This window comes from Carlito syrichta, unplaced genomic scaffold, assembly GCF_000164805.1.
Source record: "Carlito syrichta isolate Samal-C Ts95f unplaced genomic scaffold, Tarsius_syrichta-2.0.1 Scaffold305332, whole genome shotgun sequence".
NCBI lineage: Eukaryota > Metazoa > Chordata > Mammalia > Primates > Tarsiidae > Carlito > Carlito syrichta.
The window spans coordinates 537313-555957 of NW_007249428.1; the positions used below are offsets into that span (position 1 = coordinate 537313).

At 51.2% G+C, this 18645-nt stretch overlaps 1 protein-coding gene across 1 annotated transcript in view; it reads left to right on the forward strand.

Annotated features, from left to right (window-relative positions):
* Nucleotides 1-717: 717 nt before the first annotated feature.
* The window catches only part of WNT3A (Wnt family member 3A), a 33505-nt gene continuing 15577 nt past the window's right edge, over nt 718-18645 (forward strand). The window contains exons 1-3 of the mRNA XM_021714211.1: nt 718-829; nt 2785-2848; nt 7930-8171. Of these exons, the coding sequence (XP_021569886.1) occupies nt 718-829; nt 2785-2848; nt 7930-8171 (418 nt within the window). The remainder of the gene's footprint in view (nt 830-2784; nt 2849-7929; nt 8172-18645) is intronic.

Below are 18645 nucleotides of genomic sequence, written 5' to 3' on the forward strand. Positions count from 1 at the left end.
CAGGTGGCCTCCAAGGCAGGATGTGCAGATGCTCTCTGGAACGTTGGACTGGCCACAGAGGAGAGGTGACCGGCTTCCTTGTGGGGTGACTCACAGGCTGGGGTGCAAGGAAGGAAGCCAGAAAATAGGCTGCCTCGGCCTCTCCCTGGGGACTGAGCAGAGCCCTTGTACCCCACCATTTCCAGTCCCTTGGAGGGATCCAGACCTTGCCATGACCTGGACAGATGGCACTCATCTGGGAGTGAATGGGGAGTGACAGAGGACAAGTTCCTCATGCTCACCTGGTCCCTTGTGCAGGTGACCCTTCATGGTGCTCTGGCGTGAACAGCAGTTTGTGTGGAGCTTTTGGGAGGGTGAGGGGGACTGGAGGGGGCATCTGAAGCCCCATGAGTCCACATTGACTGTAGGACCGGGGCCTGCTGATCTCAGGTCCCAGGAAGACAGGAGTTCCGCCAGTTTGGCTACTGGGCCCAGGGCTGTGTCTTGGACCCCGAGCAAGCAGAGGACACTGGCTGATACCCAGGGCTCAGGCCCATCAGCTTCTGTTCTGACATGGCCCCTTCTGTCCCCCACTCGAACAGGGAGCCTCTGCTATGACCTAGCTCTTTCTGGGGCCCTCCGGCTTCCACAAGGGAGAGGTGGGGTCCTGACTCCTCAGGTGATCAGGTGTGTGGCTGGTTCCCAGGGTCCTGGGCCCTCTGGCTGTGGAGAGCAAGAATGTGGATTCAGGAAGCCTTAGGAGGCTCTCTTCAGCCTCGGGCATCCACGCAGGAGGCAGCCTTGGTGGCCCAGGCGACCAGCAGTTCTGGCAGCCACTGTGACTCAGCAGGTAGGGGAGGTGTCCCTCGGGAACTTGCATTTCTCACATGTTCCTAGTAGTGCTCATGCTACCAGCCCTGGGGCCACCATGGGAGAACTTGCTCTCATCCACAACCTCCTGGCCCAGCATGGGAAACCAAGGCTCAGCAGTCCCAAAGCGGCAGGCCTGACTGTTAGGGGTCACCACCCATGTTCCCCTTGATGGTTGTTGTCCCCAGGAGGAAGCAGCCCAGTAGGGAGGCAAGGGGGCCCCCCAAGTACTCTGTCCTCAGCTACAAGGAGGCAGCCAGGGTCTCTGTTCATGTCACTTACATCGGGCTGACTCACAGTTGTGATTCTGTAAGAACAAGGATTTCCCATTGTAAGGTTATTGTGGATGTTAGAAAGGAGGGGTCCTTGGCAGGCCAATGTGCGGGAGCCCTGTTCTTCCATGGCAACCCATGACAGTGGCAAAGGCCCTGTTCCCTGAACCTGGCTTCCTCCTCCAGGAGGCTTCCCCAAACCACCTCCTCTCTGGGTCCTGTCGGCCAGAGGGAATCCCTGAGAGGGAGGGGGCAGGGAGGAGCTTGGGAAGGGGTCAGTGACAGGAGAAATGCTGAGGGTAAAGGGAGAAATAACCAGCATCAGCAGGATTCCCTCTCAGAGACAAAGACCCCAGGGTGGTGGGAGGCAGTGAGCAGGGAGGAGTGACGAACTTTCTAAAAGCCGCATGGCTCACACCTGTCATCCCAACATTGGGAGGCCTAGGCAGGAGAACTGCTTGAACCCAGGAGTTTGAGATCAGCCTGGGAAATATCTCAAGACCTCATTTCTACAAAAGGTCAAAAAATTATCCAGGCCTGGTGGTGTACACATGTAGTCCCAGCTACTTGGAAGGCTGAGGTGGAAAGATTGCCTAAGTCCAGAAGGTTGAGGCTGTGGTGAGTTGTGATCATGGGACTACACTGCAGCCTGGGCAAAAAAGTGAGAACCCCAACTCAAAAATAAAAATTATTTTTTAAAAAATGACCCTGGAACAAGCTGGTGGAGGCAGCGGAGGCTCAGACCCTGGGAGCCCATACAACAGGGTGCCCAGGACCCCTTTTTTCTTTGTTGAGTTCAATAAGCTTAGAACTCAGAGGAGGTTAAAAACAAATGCAAGTACACAGAGGCGGAGGCGAAGGGAGGATCTGCTCGCCTCTGGTGCTGTGTGACATGACGTCGACCACAGACTAAGGGTTTCCCATGGCTCAGCTCTCTCAGTGGGAAGTCTGGATGGGCTTGTCAGTGTCTCCCTGCAGGGTCTCATGAGGCCAGGAGGGCTGCAGATTATCAAGGGCCCAGGTTATCAAGGGTCAGCTCTTTGCCTGTCTCAGGCCTGGCCCGAGCACTGGCGGATGTGGCCTGGGTGGTTCCCAGCTCCCAGGCCCCTCCCTGGCCCCAGAATGCACGTCTCAGAGCCCAACACAGTGGTGTATCCCAGGCTTGGGACCCTCTGTCTTCTGGACACACATGCATGGTTGATTAGCCCAGGTTGCCACTGGGGTTCATGGCACCAAGACCCTGTGTGGGCATAGCACAGTCCGGGGCCTCGGGTGAGTCTTTGGGCCCTATGGGATTTTGAGCCTAGAGCTACCTCCTTCTCTGGCACAGAGCCACCCGCCCACCGACCCTGCCCTCCCAGACAGTAAGGATGTCTGGAGAGTGACTACATCATTTTCACTGTGACACCTGTTCCCCGGTCTGTGTCCGGTGAGGTTGGAGGTGGTCCTGCAGAATGGTTCTTGAGACATTGTCACCAGAAGAAAGCAGCCACCTTCTCCTGGGAACCGCTGATGGAGATGACAAAATGTATGGCTGCTCCCAAAGTAGCAAGGAGCTTGACCCACATGGTTGGGGCAGGCATGGAGGTGAACATAGATGAGTGGAGCAGTTACATGGCTATGCTCAGGTCCTGTGACCACTTCTTCCTCCTGTGTCCCTTAGCTCGGGACAACAACCTAACAATAGAACAGACCCTCCCCTGGTGCTTGCACCGTACGAAGCTGCGGTATGTTTGTCAACATCAGAGACCAGTGCAGGTGCTTTGTCATCTACTGAGTGCAGGCTGACCTCCCGGTTTTTTGTGACTGTCTTTTGTGTGTTACCAGATGATCTGGGAGCCCAGAATCCTCTTGTTCAATACTGTCATACTGGATGCATCCCTAGATCTTGTTCTGAGGATGAACTTTGGGGAGACACATCCCCCTAGACAGGGCCTGCGCCCCTCCGGGACTCAATGCAACCATTACTCCTGGCGAGACCTGAGACCAGTCTGTCCATTTCTTGTCTCAGGAGAGCCTGGCCCAGAGAATATAGGTGGAAGGAGTTATAGATGACAACTTTTTAAGCGTTGATGGGCTAGTCCTCTTTGTCCTCCTCCATGAGAAATTTGGATCCTGGGGGCTTTCATGGGGAAGCAGGGGGTAGTGGGGGGTGCAGTAGTGCATGTCCCACTTGGATTTTGTATATGTTTTTGTTAAGTTTTTATTTATTTTGTAGAGGCAGAGTCTCACTGCATGCCCAGGCTAGTCTCAAACTCCTGGCCTCAAGCAATCCTCCTGCCTTGGTTCCCCAAAGTGCTGGAATGACAGTGACTTTGTTTAATGACCCAATTGATCCTTCAAAGCCCATCCCAGATCTGGTGGCCTGATGAGTCCCCTTGGCCTTTCCCTGCCCCCTGTCTCTCCCGGTGTCCCCGCCCGGCTCTTCACCCTCCACTGGTGGGGTCTGAGTTGCCCAGGCCTTCCTGGCAACTGGGTTCTCTCAGAAGGAGAAGCCTTTCAGGAAGCATTTGAGGGAACTTGTGGGGCCCTCAAGCTCAGAAGCCACTGTTACCCCCACATCCCCAGGGCTGGCAAGAGGGATCCGGTCAGAGCTGGCAGAGGCCAGGGAGCGGGTGCTGCAGCTGGGCTGGCCGCCGGCTGCACCCTGGCCTCACTGGCTGCTCACTGCTCAGAGGTGGCGGGCCAGGGCCTGCCCAGAGGAGGCGGGGCAGGGGCCAGGCTCGCTGACTCAGCACCCCAGAGGAAGGAGGACAGGAGAGGCTGTGGGCTTGGAAGTCCCTCTCCACTTGCCCTGGAGCCAGGGATGAGCCAGTGGGCTGAAGTGACCCAGCTCTGAGTGCTCCCAAGGCTGCAGGGTTCTCAGTAAGCAGGGAACCCCCTCCAGCTCCCCCACTTCAGCAGACCCCAGAGTGGGTCTGGCCCTCTGCATCTATGTGGGGACAGTCCCTTGGAGCCAGTGTGTCTCCTGGGGCGGTACCTATCTTGCAGACATGACTTCTGATGGGTTCCTCTGTCCTCTGCTCTCCAAGTCGACAAACACAGGCAACCATGAAGATTAGATGCCCATAGATGCCCTTTCACTCTCCACCGGGCACCAGGCTGCCCCTCTCAGAAGCGCCTCAGACCTTGCTGGGCTTCCAGATCGTTCCCCAGCATTCCATCAGGAACATTCTCAAACGCAGAATAAGTGCACCTTGGACAGCACACCCACAAGCCCACAGCTCCTGTGCCCTCCTTCCTCCTCCTTCCCCCACTGGCCTATCTTTTATGCTCACACCAATCCCCTCTGCCCCAACACTTGGTGGACCCTCACCAGCCAGCACTCCACATTTGGCAAATCAGAGTGTCACATTGTGGAACGGGTGGGAGGGACACATCCAGATTCCTAGAGCAAGGTGACCAGTTTGTCCTGGCTTTCAGACAGATGCCCCCGCAGTCCTGGATCCCCAGCCTCACTCCACACAGGGCCCCTGAGGCACCCGATCAGTCTCCCAGGTGCTCTGAGATGCCTGAGATGCCCCACGCTCACCACCCAGTTTGATATGGCCCATCCTCTCCTGCCCTGCCTCTCTCCCACTCTTGAGAGAGTGCTGCCAGGGGGCTCCCACATTCAGGACCCTAGGCTTTCCTTTCATCCCGCTATGCATCCAGCAGATCACACCCTGAGGAATCTCCATGGTCCGCCCAGCAGCCAGGACTCAAAGGAAGACAGAGAAGACAAGGAAAGACCACTTAGCTACCCAAGGCAGGGGACACCCACCCATACCATATCAGAAAAACACGGGGTTTACTGGACAGTCGGGTGGGCATGAAGGAGCCTGTGCAGGTGAATAAATGAAGGAGCCATTTGTTCGGGCGCATCAGAGATGCAGACTTAGGTGGAGACCTGGGACCATCTGCTGTGTCTGGCATGAGGGCATGCACTTAAGTGTAAGACAGGCAGGAGGGGGGAGACAGGCAAGGGAGACCAGTCCTCCGGGGGGGGGGTGTTGAGACCCGGAACAATGGGCAGGTAGTTGGGAGGCATGGGGTGGGATGGACGCACTGATGGACAATGTGACCATGAGAACCCTTTCCCTCCGCCCACCTTTATTAGTACCCAAACAACTCAGCAAATCTTTTTTGTAAATGGAGTTGTAGCCAGGCATGGAGGATCATACCTGTAGTCCCAGCAACTCGTAAGACTGGGGTGGAAGGATCACTTGAGGCCAGGAGTTCAAGACCAGCATGGGCAACATAGTGAGACCCTAAATTGAGGTATAATTTTGAAGAAAAAAATGAAAGACTTTAAGTGCATGCATGGTTCAACTCATTTCTTTGCAAAACATCCAGGCCACCAGCACCCCAATCAAATGCAGAGCACTTTGGCCTCTAGACCAGGTGTCGGCAGAACTTACCCACGGCCAGGACATTCCCTGCTAACTATCCTACACAGGATAGCCACAGGTCATACCTGTGACTGGTACTGCTAAGAAACCGAGTTTCACATTTTTTGTACTTTGGTTTCAACCTCAGTTGCATTAATTTAGCAGGTACAGGTGGCATGTGACTTTTGCAAAGTAAAGCTCGGGTGGGGGGCAGCTCTCTCCTGCCACCCACACAAGCAGGGAGTGGGGTCATGTCGTCCTGACTCTGGCCCTAGAGTGAGTTTGGCTGGATTGGTCTTGCATGGGGGTTGAGGAGGTCCCCATCTGCTCAAGTTCAGATGCGGAGTACATTTCTTTCAGCATGGGCACCGTGAAGGCCAGCCCCCGTCTGTTGACCCCTTGCCTACTGAGGGACACTTGAGTGGCTTCCAAGTCATTGCTGTCATGCAGGCCCTGGGAAGATTTGTGAACACATCTCATTATGGACATGTGTTTATGTCACTGGGCTGTGGCCTGGCTTGGCGGGCATGAGATCCAGGGTGATTTCTGCCCTGAGTCACCCCCACCCCGGAAGCCAGTCCTCATCCTTAATCCTACACCCCAGCTGGATCCATCTCCTTCTGCTCTGAGTTCTGGCCTTCTGCTCTGAGTTCTAGCTTCTGAGTTTCCCCAGGGACCTCAGGGTCAGCCCAGCATGAACTGGGGGCTATGAGGGGTTGGGGCAGAGCCGGGTCTCAGGGCTGCACCACTTCCTGTTGCAAATCTCCAATTTGTTTTGAGCTAAGTATCAGGCATGAGGCAGGTCCTGGCCTCTCCTTAAAATCAGGTTTCCAGATAAAACAGAAGAACATATGGATGTGATTAAAACATACAAAACCAATTAAAAGACCAGCATTTATTAAGGATGTATCCTGTGCCCAGCATTGTGGTGAGCACTTCATGTGAAAAATAAGGGCACAGGCGTGTGCGGGTCGCTGGAGGGCTGGAAGCCCCAGAGGTTGAGGCTGCAGTGAGCAATAATTGTGCCATTGCATACCAGTCTGGGCTGCAGAGCCAAGCCCCAGCACAAAAATAATAAATAAATTGATAAATAAATAAATAAGCAACAGCACATAAACCTAAGAAGGCTGAGGCCTTTGTCCAAGATCATAGGTTGGTGGTGCTATGCCCAGAGCCCAACAGCTCACATTCAACACTAGGAACTGTGGTCCCAGGAAAACTACAGCAAGTCCCTTCGCAAAGCAGAAAATCACACCTGGGCAGCCTTCCTGATCCTCTGCCTGACAGCCACCAAGCCAAGGTTCCCTGAGCCGCACTCTCCCTCCCACACCCGAGATGCTCCCAGGCAAGCCTGCTTGTCCACAGGGAGGTACTACAGGCCATGTACCTTGCACTTGTAAGGCTGTGGAGCCGCAGAAGGAGAATGAAAGATACAGAAATAGAGCATCCTCCATGCCAAGATGGAACAATTGTATTTAATTATACCCACTTTTGAAAATTTGGTTGGGGCTGGGCACAGAGGCTCATACCTGTAATCCCAGCACTTTAGGAGGCCAAGGCAGGAGGATTGCATGAACCCGGAGTTTGAAACCAGCCTAGGCAACATAGCAAAGCACTGTCTCTACAAAAAAATCAAATAATTCACCAGGTATGGTGATGTTCCTGTGGTCCCAGCTACTTGGGAGGCTGAGGTGGAAGAATCACTTGAGCCCTAGGGATCAAGGCTACAGTGAGCCAGGATCGTGCTACTGCACTCCAGCCTGGGTGACAGAGCAAGACTCTGCTTTAAGAAAGAAAGAAAGAAAGAAAGAGAGAGAGAGAGAGAGAGAGAGAGAGAGAAGGGGGAAGGAAGAAAGGAAGGAGGAGGGAAAGAGGGAAGAAGGAAAGAAAAGAAAGAAAGAAAGAAAGAGAAAGAAAATGTGGTGGACCCTAACATAGTAATTGACCAAATAATGACAATGACCTTCATTGTATTCTAAGTTTTTGTTTTGCTTTTGTTATTGAGTTGGAGTCTCACTCTGTTGCCCAGGCTGGAGTGCAGTGGCACAATCACAGCTCACTACAGTCTCTACCTGCTGGGCTCAGAAGATCCTTCTGCCTCAGCCTTCCAAGTAGCTGGGATTACAGGCATGTGACACCATGCTTGACTAATTTTTTATTTATTGTAGAGACAAGGTGTGAGCCACCATACCCAGCTATATTTCTAGGCTTTGAGATTTAGAAGGCATGGCATATGAACATTATTTTAGAGGTCATAGAGACTCTTTAATTAGGATTTTAGCTAAAAATTATCTTACCTGCAAAAAAAAAAAATCAGGCTTCCCTTAGGGCAGAAGCCGAGTGCTGCCCCTGAATGTACCTGTGCCCCCAAGCAAAGGGCCTGTCCACTCCCCAGTGGGCACAGCAGCCACATCACTCCTGGTTCTCATCCTCTGCAGGTCCCTGGCTGTGGGGCCACAGTACCCATCCCTGGGTGCGCAGCCCATCCTGTGTGCCAGCATCCCAGGCCTCGTGCCCAAGCAGCTGCGCTTCTGCAGGAACTACGTGGAAATCATGCCCAGCGTGGCCGAGGGCGTCAGGGTCGGCATCCAAGAGTGCCAGCACCAGTTCCGGGGCCGCCGCTGGAACTGCACCACTGTCCATGACAGCCTGGCCATCTTCGGACCTGTGCTGGACAAAGGTACAGGCACCGTGGGGATGAGATGTCTCAGGGTCCATGGGTGGGCAGGATGGGGTATGGCTGAACCTGGGGGCTGTAGGGTGTCTCTCCTTCCCCTTCCCTGGAAGGAAGGCTGGCAGTTCTAAGGTGATGAGACCACGGCTAACCATGGAAGCTTCTTGCAGGGGCTGGGGCTTCAGACGGCTCTTGGAGAGAAAACACAAACACCAAAAAAATCCACAAGAAGGGGGAGGCTTGGGGGCGTCATGGGGGTGATGGAGAAGGAGAGAGAGAGAGAGAAGTTAGAAAGAGAAAGGGAGACAAAGAGAGAGTCAGAGAGAGTGACTGAGAGAGAGACCAAGAGAGAAAGACACAGAGAGAGACCTAGAGAGAGACGGAGAGAAAGAGAATACACAACTTGGAAACTTTAGACCCTTTTTAAAAAAATTGATGTGAGGCTGGGAACAATGGCTCATGCCTGTAATTCCAAGGTGAAAGGATCGCTTGAGTCCAGGAGTTCTAGACCAGCCTGGGCTACATAGTGAGATCCTGTTTTAACAGCAAGATTCAAAAAATAAAAAATAAAAAAAAATAAATGTGAGGTGAAATTCACATAACAAAATGAGTCGTTTTAAAGCGTACAATTCAGTCTCATTTAGTACATTCACATAATGTTGCAGCCTTCTCCTCTGTCTAGTCCCAGAACATTCTCATCACCCCCAAAGGAAACCCTGCACCCAACAGCAGTTGCTCCTCATTCCCCTCTCCCCAGTCCCTGGCAATGACCCATCTGCTTCCTGTCCCCATGGACTTGCCTGTTCTGGATATTTCATAGAAACAGAATCACAGTCTGTGTCCTTTGTATCTGGCCTCAGTCACTGAGCACATTTCCGAGGTCTGTCTACGCCTTGGCCTATGTCCCACCTAACTCTGATTGTGCCTGAACATTATTTTATGGTGTGGAGGGGCCGCATGTGCTCTTTGGCTCTTCAGGCAGAACATTTGTGTAGTTCCCAACATTGGCTGTGGTGCTGCTCTGAGCATTCTTGAACACACATGGTGGAAACCACCGCTGTCACATCTTGGGGTCTACAACTAGGAGTGGAACTGTACATCAGCAGGTGATTCTTGGCTTTTCAGGACCCTCCATGCTGCGTCCCACAGAAGCTGCTCCATTTAATATTCCTACCAGCAATGTCTGAACGCTCTGGTTGCTCCACATCCTCACTGATACACGCTATTTTCTGTTTCTCTTTTTGTTTGTTTTTTAATTAATCCTAGTGTGTATGAAATGGTATCTCCTTGTGGTTTTGATTTGCATATCCCTAATGACTAATGATATTGATCATCTTGCATGGGCTTTTTAGCCATTTGTGTATCTTCTTTGAAATGTCTGTTCAAGTCCTTTGCCCATTTTTAAATTTGAATTGTTTGTCTTTTTGTTGTTGAGTTGTTTGAGTTCTTTATATATTCTGGATACTAGACACATCAGATATATGATTTGCAAATATTTTCTCCCACTATGTAGGTTGTCTGTTCACTTTTGCGATAGTGTCTTTTGATACACAAAAGTTTTTAATTTTGGTAGAGTCCTGTTTATTTAAATGTCACATTAGTGTAAGCATTGCCTATTCTTATGTCACAAAGATTTTCACCTATGAGTTCTTCTAAGAGTTTAAGAGTTTGCCTCTGTACTTTAGGTATTTGATCTAGTTTAAGTTAATCTTTGTATATGGTGTGAGGTAGGGATCCAACCTCATTATTTTGCACGTGGAAATTCATTCATCTCAGCACCATCTTTTGAAAATTGACTTGTCTTGGCACCCTTGTTGAAAGCAAACTGGCTATGGAGGGATGGTTCTATTTCTGGACTTGCAATTTCATTTCATTCATCCATATTCCCTTTTGCCAATACCATACTATTTTGATTGTTGTAACTTTGTAGTGTTTTGAAATTGAGTGGAGTGAGTCTTCCAACTTTGTTTTTTCAAGATTGTTTTGGCTACTTGGAGTCCCTTTCAACCCTATATAAATTTTAGTGTCAGCTTTTCCATTTCTGCAAAAAAGACTGCTGGGATTTAGATGAGGACTGCACTGATTCTGCAGGTTTCTTTGGGAAGCATTTCCTCCTTAACAATATTAAATATTCCAGAAATATAAGCTGTCTCTCCATTTATTTAGGCCTTTCTTAACTTCTTTCAGTCATATTTTGTAATTTTCAGGGTATGAGTCTTGTGCCTCCTTGACTAATATATTCTTAAGTACTTTTAAAAATGTTATTGCAAAATTATTTTCTTAACTTTTTTCAGATTGATCATCTATATGTGTTTTGCTAATATATAAAAATATGATTTAATAGAGAAATACAATTATTGTGTTTTGATCTGGTATCCTGCAACTTTGCTTAACTTATTAGCTCTGAGGGTGTTTTTCTGGTGGATTCCTTAAGATTTTCTGCATACAAGTTGATGTCTGTGCATAGAGACAATTGTACTTCCTCCTTTCTGATGTTGAACAGAAGTTACGAGACTGAGTATCCTTGTCTTGTTCCTGACTTTGAGGCAGAAACTTTTGACTGCTGAGAATATGACACTGGCTGCAAGTTTTTCACATGTGCCTGGTCACCCGATGTTCAAGGTTTTCAAAGAACACCTTTCACTTAGTCTCTGTTCCTCCCCAAGAGAGCTCTGAGTAAGGCAAAACTACATTTTTTCAACCCAGGCAGGTCAAAATAGACAATTTCTTGGGGGAAAAACCTGCTCTGCTTCCTCAGGAACCACCCACGTACCCAGGGAAAGAAGCCTTTGTCTTCAGGCCTTTGCTGTTCCAGGGAGGCTGGTGGGCATGGCCATACAAAAACACCATCATGTTCTCCTAGCATGTCAGAGTCACTGTCCCCTGAATTCATTGTTGCTCCTTTGACTACTTTCCAGAGCTCTGGACAATGTCCATACCGACCACCGGGGCTCAATTTTTTCCATGTTCCCAACTGGGTTCAGGCTGAGTTCTAGGGTAGGGACCACAGATTCCACTGCTCTAGGGCATGCCAAGGTCACCTTGAGAAACCAGCATGGAGAGTGGGATGTGCCTGGTGCTATCGGCCCCAGGATGTACTGGCAAAGTCTTGCTGGCTGTGGTGGGCCACGGGGCCTGGGCTGTTGGAACCTGTGGCCAGCAGGCCATGGGACTGGGGAAGACCAGACTCTGGGGGGAAGGCTGCTTGGCCATAGGCAGGTAAGCCACACTAGGAAAGTCCTGCCAGAGACCCCATGGCCCTGTGCTGTTGACAGGACAGCCAGGCCCTGTCTGACCTGCTCTCCCATGCACTGGCTTCCCCTGGCTTCCTCATCTGGAGTCAGCCACCCAGCCTGAGTCAGGCCAAAGTCCTTGGGCTGCTGGCTCTCTCAAGTCCTCCGACCCTGGGCTATCTCTTCCCTCCCCTCCTCTCCGTCTTATCTGCAAGGGTCTGAATGTTTGTATCCCCCAAAATTAATATGTGGAAACCTAATGTTCAACATGATGGTGTTGGGAGGTAATGCCTTCAGTTAGGGCGATTAGATCGTGACTGGGATTAATGTCCTTATAAAAGAGATCCCAAGAGCTTCTGCCCTTCCATCATGTGAGGCCTCAGCTAGAAGGTGTCATCCATGACCCTGAAAAGTGGGCTTCACCAGACACTGAACCTGCCATACCTTGGCTTTGGCCTTCCTGCCTTCAGAGTAGAGAAGAGTGAGTTCCTGTTATTCATAAATGCCAGGCTATGGGGTTCTGCTGTAGCTACCAGCACAGACCAAGCCCCTCCTATTCCTATCCCCAGCCCCACTGGCCCTAAGCTGCTTCTCAGACACTTAGTCTGGCCCAACCTCTAGCCTCCACACTTGCGGGCCCCTTTGCCAAGGACACCCTTTCCCTGTCATCTGTGAGGCCCCCACATGCTTCCCTTGGGTCTCTGTTCTCATGCCACCATCCCCCCACACCTGCCTCTCTAGCCCCTGCTCCCACATCTGTGACCTCAGTGATACCCATGGAAGAAAGGAATGGTCCTGCAGACCGCACAGCCGGACACTGGGTATGAGGGCTTCTGAGCATGCAGCTGATGGGGCCGCCAGGGCTGGGTGCCTGCTGAAGTCATTCAAGGGGCCAGTGTCCATGACATTCGACAGTCATGCCAATACCCCAGCCCCTAGGTGGGCCTATGCCCTTCAGGTGGAGAAGGGGCACTGGGGGCTGCAGATGGGGATAGAGGGCCAGACTCAGAGCCCAGGCTCTCATCACGATAGGCTGGGATGAGGAGAACACCCCTGAGAGACAAGTGGGATCCTTGTAGGGGAAGGAGCTGGAGCTGAGGGGAGCTGCTTGGCCTCCCTGTGACCTTGAACAAGCGTTCACTTGCTTCCCAGAGCGTCCGCGTCCCTGTCTATAAAATGGAAAAATAATTGCAGCTCAGCAACTTCACAAAGCTTCTGATTGGGGCAAGTGCACAGTGTAGCTCCCATGGGGCCACGAGGGTGTGAGAAGGAGGCAAACCCCAGGGTGGCATGGCCTGTCTGGCATGTCTGGGTGTGTGTAATACATTGTGCGCATGTGTGTGTCTACATGGGTGTACATGTGAGTGTGGTGTGTGTGTCTGCAGGCATGTGATATGTGTGTGATCCATGTGCATTCATGTCCATGTGCATGCATCTGTATACATGTGAGCACGTGTGCATGTGCATATGGATGCTGTGTGATGCAACTTATGCATGTGTATCTAGTGTAATGTGTATTGTGTGCATGTATGTGGATGTGGATGTGGTGCATATGCATGCAGTACATGTGTATGTGGCACATGTTTACATAGAGTGCATGCATGTGCTTGGTTCATGTGTGTGCATGTGTATGGTGCATGTGTGTGGCACGCATGTAAGCATGTGGTGTGGGATCATGTATGTGATGTGATGCTTGTGTGCATATATGTGTGGCATGCATGTGCATGCCTGTGTGTGCATGTGATGCATTTGCCACCCACTTGGGTACCTGTGCTGTGTTGTGGCCAGTGGAGATGTGGGGTAGGGAGACATGAAAGTACATACACCTCAGCTAAGAGGCACCAGAAAGGGGCATGGTGCCAGCTAGGGTGGGGTGCTCAGGGTTTCCCCCTCTTTCCTACTCCCTGGAAGAAGAGGGCGGGACACCATCCTACTTGGAGGAAGGCTGTGCTGTGTGGTGCTGGGGAGGGACAAATTACTCCATAAACCCTGCTATACTCTAGGGGGGGTCTGAGGGGTATGTCACCACTCCCCAGAATGTCAGGGTGTCTCTTGCTCATGGCAGCAGGGAGGGTGCCTGCATCAACTCACTGAAGTCTATCCTGGGCAACTGAGCCCCCTGGAGGGCAGCAGAAAGACAGCCTGAATAGCACCATTCAGGACCTGCTTGGGTCTGTCCTCTCTGCTGAGCCTCAGGGATCTCATGACCACCGTGTCTGAATTGGACCAGTCCACAGAGAGTCACAGCCCTGCAGACAGCAGTCTCAGCAATAGACTGGCTTTGGGGCTGGCCAAATGCAAACCCCGGAAGTCAGAGTCTGGCACTGGGTCCTAAACCCAATGGCGTGTTGCACTATTGTGAGGAGGGAGCTTGCAAACATGTCCTGCCTTGGAGATCCTGAAGCCCTGGACTGGGAGCTGGGTGTGTATCAGAACTTCCCGCCTTTTTAAGGCTGAGTCCGATTCCATTGCAAAGAGTGACCACATTGTGTTCACCCATTTATTTGTCGATGAGCATTTGGGCTGTTTTCACTTCTTGACTATTAAAACCCATGCTGCTTTTTTGTGTGGACGTAGATTTTTCAGCACTTTTTGGTATATGTCTAGGGGTAGAATTGGTGGGTTATAGGAGAATTCTGCTTATCCCTTTGAGGAACTGCCAAACATCTCCAAAGTGACTACACCTTTTTCATTGTCATGGGTAGACTGTGAGGGTTCGAATTCTGCACATCCTCAACAGCACTTGTTATTTCTGTTTCCTTGTTGAAGTCTAGCCCTCCTGGAGAGTGTGAGGGCCCATCTCACTGAGGTTTTCACAGGCATTTCCCTGATGCCTAGTGATTCTGAGTGACCTTTCATGTGTTTATTGGCCACTTGATATCCTCTCTGGAGAAACATCTGTTCTGTTCTTTGGCCCATGTTTTAATTGGGTTATTTATCTTTTTGTAGTTGAGTTGTAAGAGTACTTTACATCATCTTCCTACAAATCCCTATCTAATATATGATTTGCAAATATGTTCTCCCATCCTGTATGTTATCTTTTCACTCTCTTGATAGTATCCTTTGATGCACACAAGACTTTCACTTTGAGGAAGTCCAGTTTATCTATTTTTACTTTGGTTGCCTGGTTTTTTATTCTATGTGTAAAAAGTTACTGTCTAACCCAATGTCATGAAGATTTACTCCTACTACATTTTCTTGTAAGAGTTTTAATATTTTAGCTCTTACATTTAGATCTTTGACCTATTTTGAGTGAATTTTTATACATGTCTAATCACATTCCCTTGCATGTGGAAATCCAATAATTGCAGCACCATCTGTTGCAAAGACTATTCTTTCCCTCATTGAACAAACTTGGCACCCTTGTCACAAATCAATTGACCATATAGATGTATGCATGGATCTTTGGACTTTTCATTTGATTCCATAGGTCTATGTGTCTTTATGCCAGTGCCACACTCTTTCAATTACTATAGCTTTGTAGTGTCTTAAAATCAGGAAGTCTGGTTCTTCCAGCAATGTTCTTTCAAGGTTGTTTTGGCTATTGGAAGCCCCTTACAGTTTCATATGAATTTTTGATCAGGTTGTCAATTTCTGCAAAAAGCTTGGATTTTTAGGAATTGTATTGGATCTGGCGATCAATTGGTAGAATATTGTTCTATTAACAATATTATGTCTTCTGATCCATGAACAATGGATATCTTTCTATTCATTTTGGTCTTTAATTTCATTCAATTATGTTTTGTAGCTTTCAGTGTACAAATCTTGCAGTTATTCTGTCAGATGTTTTACTAAGTATTTTATTATTTTTGATGCTATTGTAAGTGTAATTACTAATCTAATTTTTGGATTGTTCATCACTAGCACAAAGAGACACAACTGATTCTTAGTGTGGATCTGGTACTCTGTAACCTTGTCGAAATGATATTCGTTCTAATAGATGCAGATTCCTTAGGACTTTCTATATATAAGGTAGTTTTACTTCTCCCTTCCATTCTGGATGCATTTATTCCTTTCTCTTGTTACATTGCCCTGACCAGAGCCTCCAGTCCCATGTTGAATAGCAGCATTGAGAGTAGACATCCTTGTTTTCTTTCTAACCTTAGAGAAACAGCTTTCAGTGTCAGCATTGGGTAGCATTAGCTGTGGGCCCTAGAGGGCCAGGTGTGAAAAACCTGGTCTGCATCAATAAATAGATAAAATGGGAGAGCTTTGTTACCATGTGTCTCTCAATTCTTTGAAATTTTTTCAGAATTATATGTGCCAAAAATCACACAGTGATCTAGCATCAAAACGTTTTAAAATCTGTCAGCAGATGACTCAGGTCCTCCTTAAATGCTGTGGAAAATGGGGGGATTGGAGGCTTCTGATTTTCACAAGTGCCAGTCATTATCAATGACTTCCTCTCTCGATTTCTAGGCAAACTTCCCAAGGCTGGACACACTCCAGGAAGTCCCAGAACAGGAGCTGGGATGTTGGGGGTCTCCCCTGGGTCTGGTGTGTGGCGACATCTCTCTATTACATGCTACAAGTGTACACATAGTGCATGTGTGTAGCAGGGATGTGTTGAGTGAGTGACCTAAAGACCAGGGTGCATGCCTGAGGGTCCTCAGAGGGCTTCCCAGGGAAGGTGGTACTTGACTGAATCCTGAAGGATTTCCTTTCAAACACACATCTCTGGGACTTTCCAGGCACTCTTTCAATGGTCGACACGCAGTGCTCAGTTGAATCCTAAAGCCCGTCTGACAAGGCTGACTCTGTGGTAACCCTGCTTTACAAATGAGGAAACTGAGATATCATGGCAAAACAGGAAATTGAACCTTGGCAGCCTAGCTACAGAGTCCACAGGGGCAGCCCAGTCCAAGGTGGTGGATATGGGGAGACCCAGGGACGTGGAGTGAGCATAGTCCCTGGTGGCGCCCAACAGTGACACAGCCTAGCTGGAGCATGTGATTTAGGAATTACTGGAGGTACCCAGAGCCTGCAGGGAGGGCAGGTGCAGCATGCAGGAGGCAGAGCAGGAGGGGCTGGGACCCCAGAGGATGTCCCCCACCTCATGTGTGTCTGAGAGGGTGGAGGAACCTGCAGTGGGGCGGACAATTCTCCAGGGGGGCTCCAGGATGAACACAGCAGGCTCTGAGGCCAGCACCTACACTGCCTAAATGCAGACCTTGCCGGCCTCACTTCCAGGAAGCTACCATAGGCTGCAGCTGTACTGTTCGGCCTCAGAGTTCCAGCTCCTGATGCTGTCTGGCTCCCAGGACTGCTGTGGCCTTTCTGCCAGCATTTGAGCTCTGGCCTCCCTCTCTCCTGGGCTATCTGCTTCCCTGGGCTCCCCAACCACCCTGCTTCTGCCCCTCGATAGCGCTTCTGTCCCTTCTCTTACAGTACTCCCACCCCCCCCTTTTCAGCCAGTGAGCATGGTCTTGGAGTCCTCCCACCTCCTCACCACTGGGTCTAAATTGGTGAGTGTCCTGGTGTTGGGAGGAAGAAGCCCGCCAGTGCCCAAGAAAGGCTGCTCAGGAGGCCATTGTGGAGGCCCCGGGCTGCCCCGGCTGCGCTCTCCGTAATCAATCTGATTGGATTAGGGTCAGGGCGACCCTAATCGTGTCAAAGGTCACCCCAGGCTTTGTGGCAAGGGCCACGGGGCGCCTGGCCACCCCTGCCGAGTCGGCCTTGTTAAACAGAGTTTAACACCGCCAGGCCAGCTATGAGGAGAGGTCCAGCCTCCTCTGCGTGCATGTATGTGTGCGTGTGTACCCCGGTGTGTGCATTGTGAGAGTGCATGTGTGTGCACACAGAAATGTGCACGTGTGTGTGTATGTGGGTGTACATGTGCTTGTATGTGGGTGTACATGTGCATGCACATGTGTGGCCATGTGTGTGGAGCATGTACTCACACCTGCTTCCAGCCCCACCTGCCAGGCCTGGGACTGACCCAGGGAGAAACCGCCAGCCCCTGAATATGGGTTGGGTCACTGGAGCTGAGCAGCTCTGAAGGGGCCTCTCTTCTGGGTCCAAGAGCAGCAGAACTCACCTGCCTGGGGCAAAGCATCTGAGGAATCTGGAGTGTGGTGACAGGACATACACACAGCTTATCTTGCCTTGGGGCCACCCTAGGGCACCTGGAGGGCTGCTTTCCCTCTCCTGACCCCTGGCAAGGTGAAGTTAGTGGGAGGAGTGGGGGGAGGTTTCGACTGGGGGGGAGGGCAAGACGCACCCTGGCCTGGAAGGGTGTGGTGCACTGCCTGGGCGTCCTAGCCATGTGGGGGGTGGGGTGACGCCAGAAGGACTCAGAGCAGGAGGCCCAAGGGACTCACCACGGGAACTCTCAGCAGCAATGGTTTTGCAGGAGCCGGGCTTGCTGGAGGCTAGGTGGGGCCTGGCTCCTAGAAGTGAGGGCGAGGCCAGGAGCCCAAGGACTTGAACGCTGGGGCCTCTGCCCACATCCACACACTGGGTGCCCTCCATGCCAGCCAGGAAACCTGTGCAGGCCTCCGGCCTGGGTCAGTCGACCCCTCTTACAGGAGGAGCCTGAGCCCCCCACAGCTTCCGCCAAACACTTCCAAGTGGTGTATAACCTCACCCAATTGGGTAGCATCTCCAGCCCCCACTCCCAGGACTGGGAACCTCAGGCCAACCCCACTCAAAGCACATGAGGTGAGAGTACAGGTCAGTTCCCCAGGACCTTTAGAGCCTGAAGGCAGTGGGCAGAGGCTTGTGGATGTCCAGCTGTCAGTAACCATGTGCTGGGTGCCCAGAGAGGCCCCTTGTCTCCCCAGATCCTTCCCTTCACTCCCCTGGAGGCCGAGCAGGAAGATCCGGCCCAGCCTCATCCCTCCCTAGCAAAGCCCAGATCCCCTCGGGGGGTGGTCCATCCACCTCCCTGTGTGTCCCGGCCAGCACAGGGGTGGGGCCCGCCTGCTAGGACATGGGGACGGAGAGGGCTGCTCTTTAGGGGACCGGCGTCCCCAAATCCAGGTTGCGACCCCTGACCCTCATCGGAAAGTGTTGCGGTTGGCCATGCGTCTGGGGCTCCCGGCCTCCAGGGCCATCATTAACTCTCCAAGGCAGGAGGGGGCCGGACCGACGCCCCGCAGCGTCCGGCTGGGAGCACAATGTCGACAAGATTAAGCACAAGGGGAGAGTGAAAATGCTGTTGGCGATTCACACGCCCTTCGGGGTGTCGAGTCGAGCCTGTGAATAGGGATTTCCCCTCGCGCCGCAGGCGCGGCGGGCGGCGCATA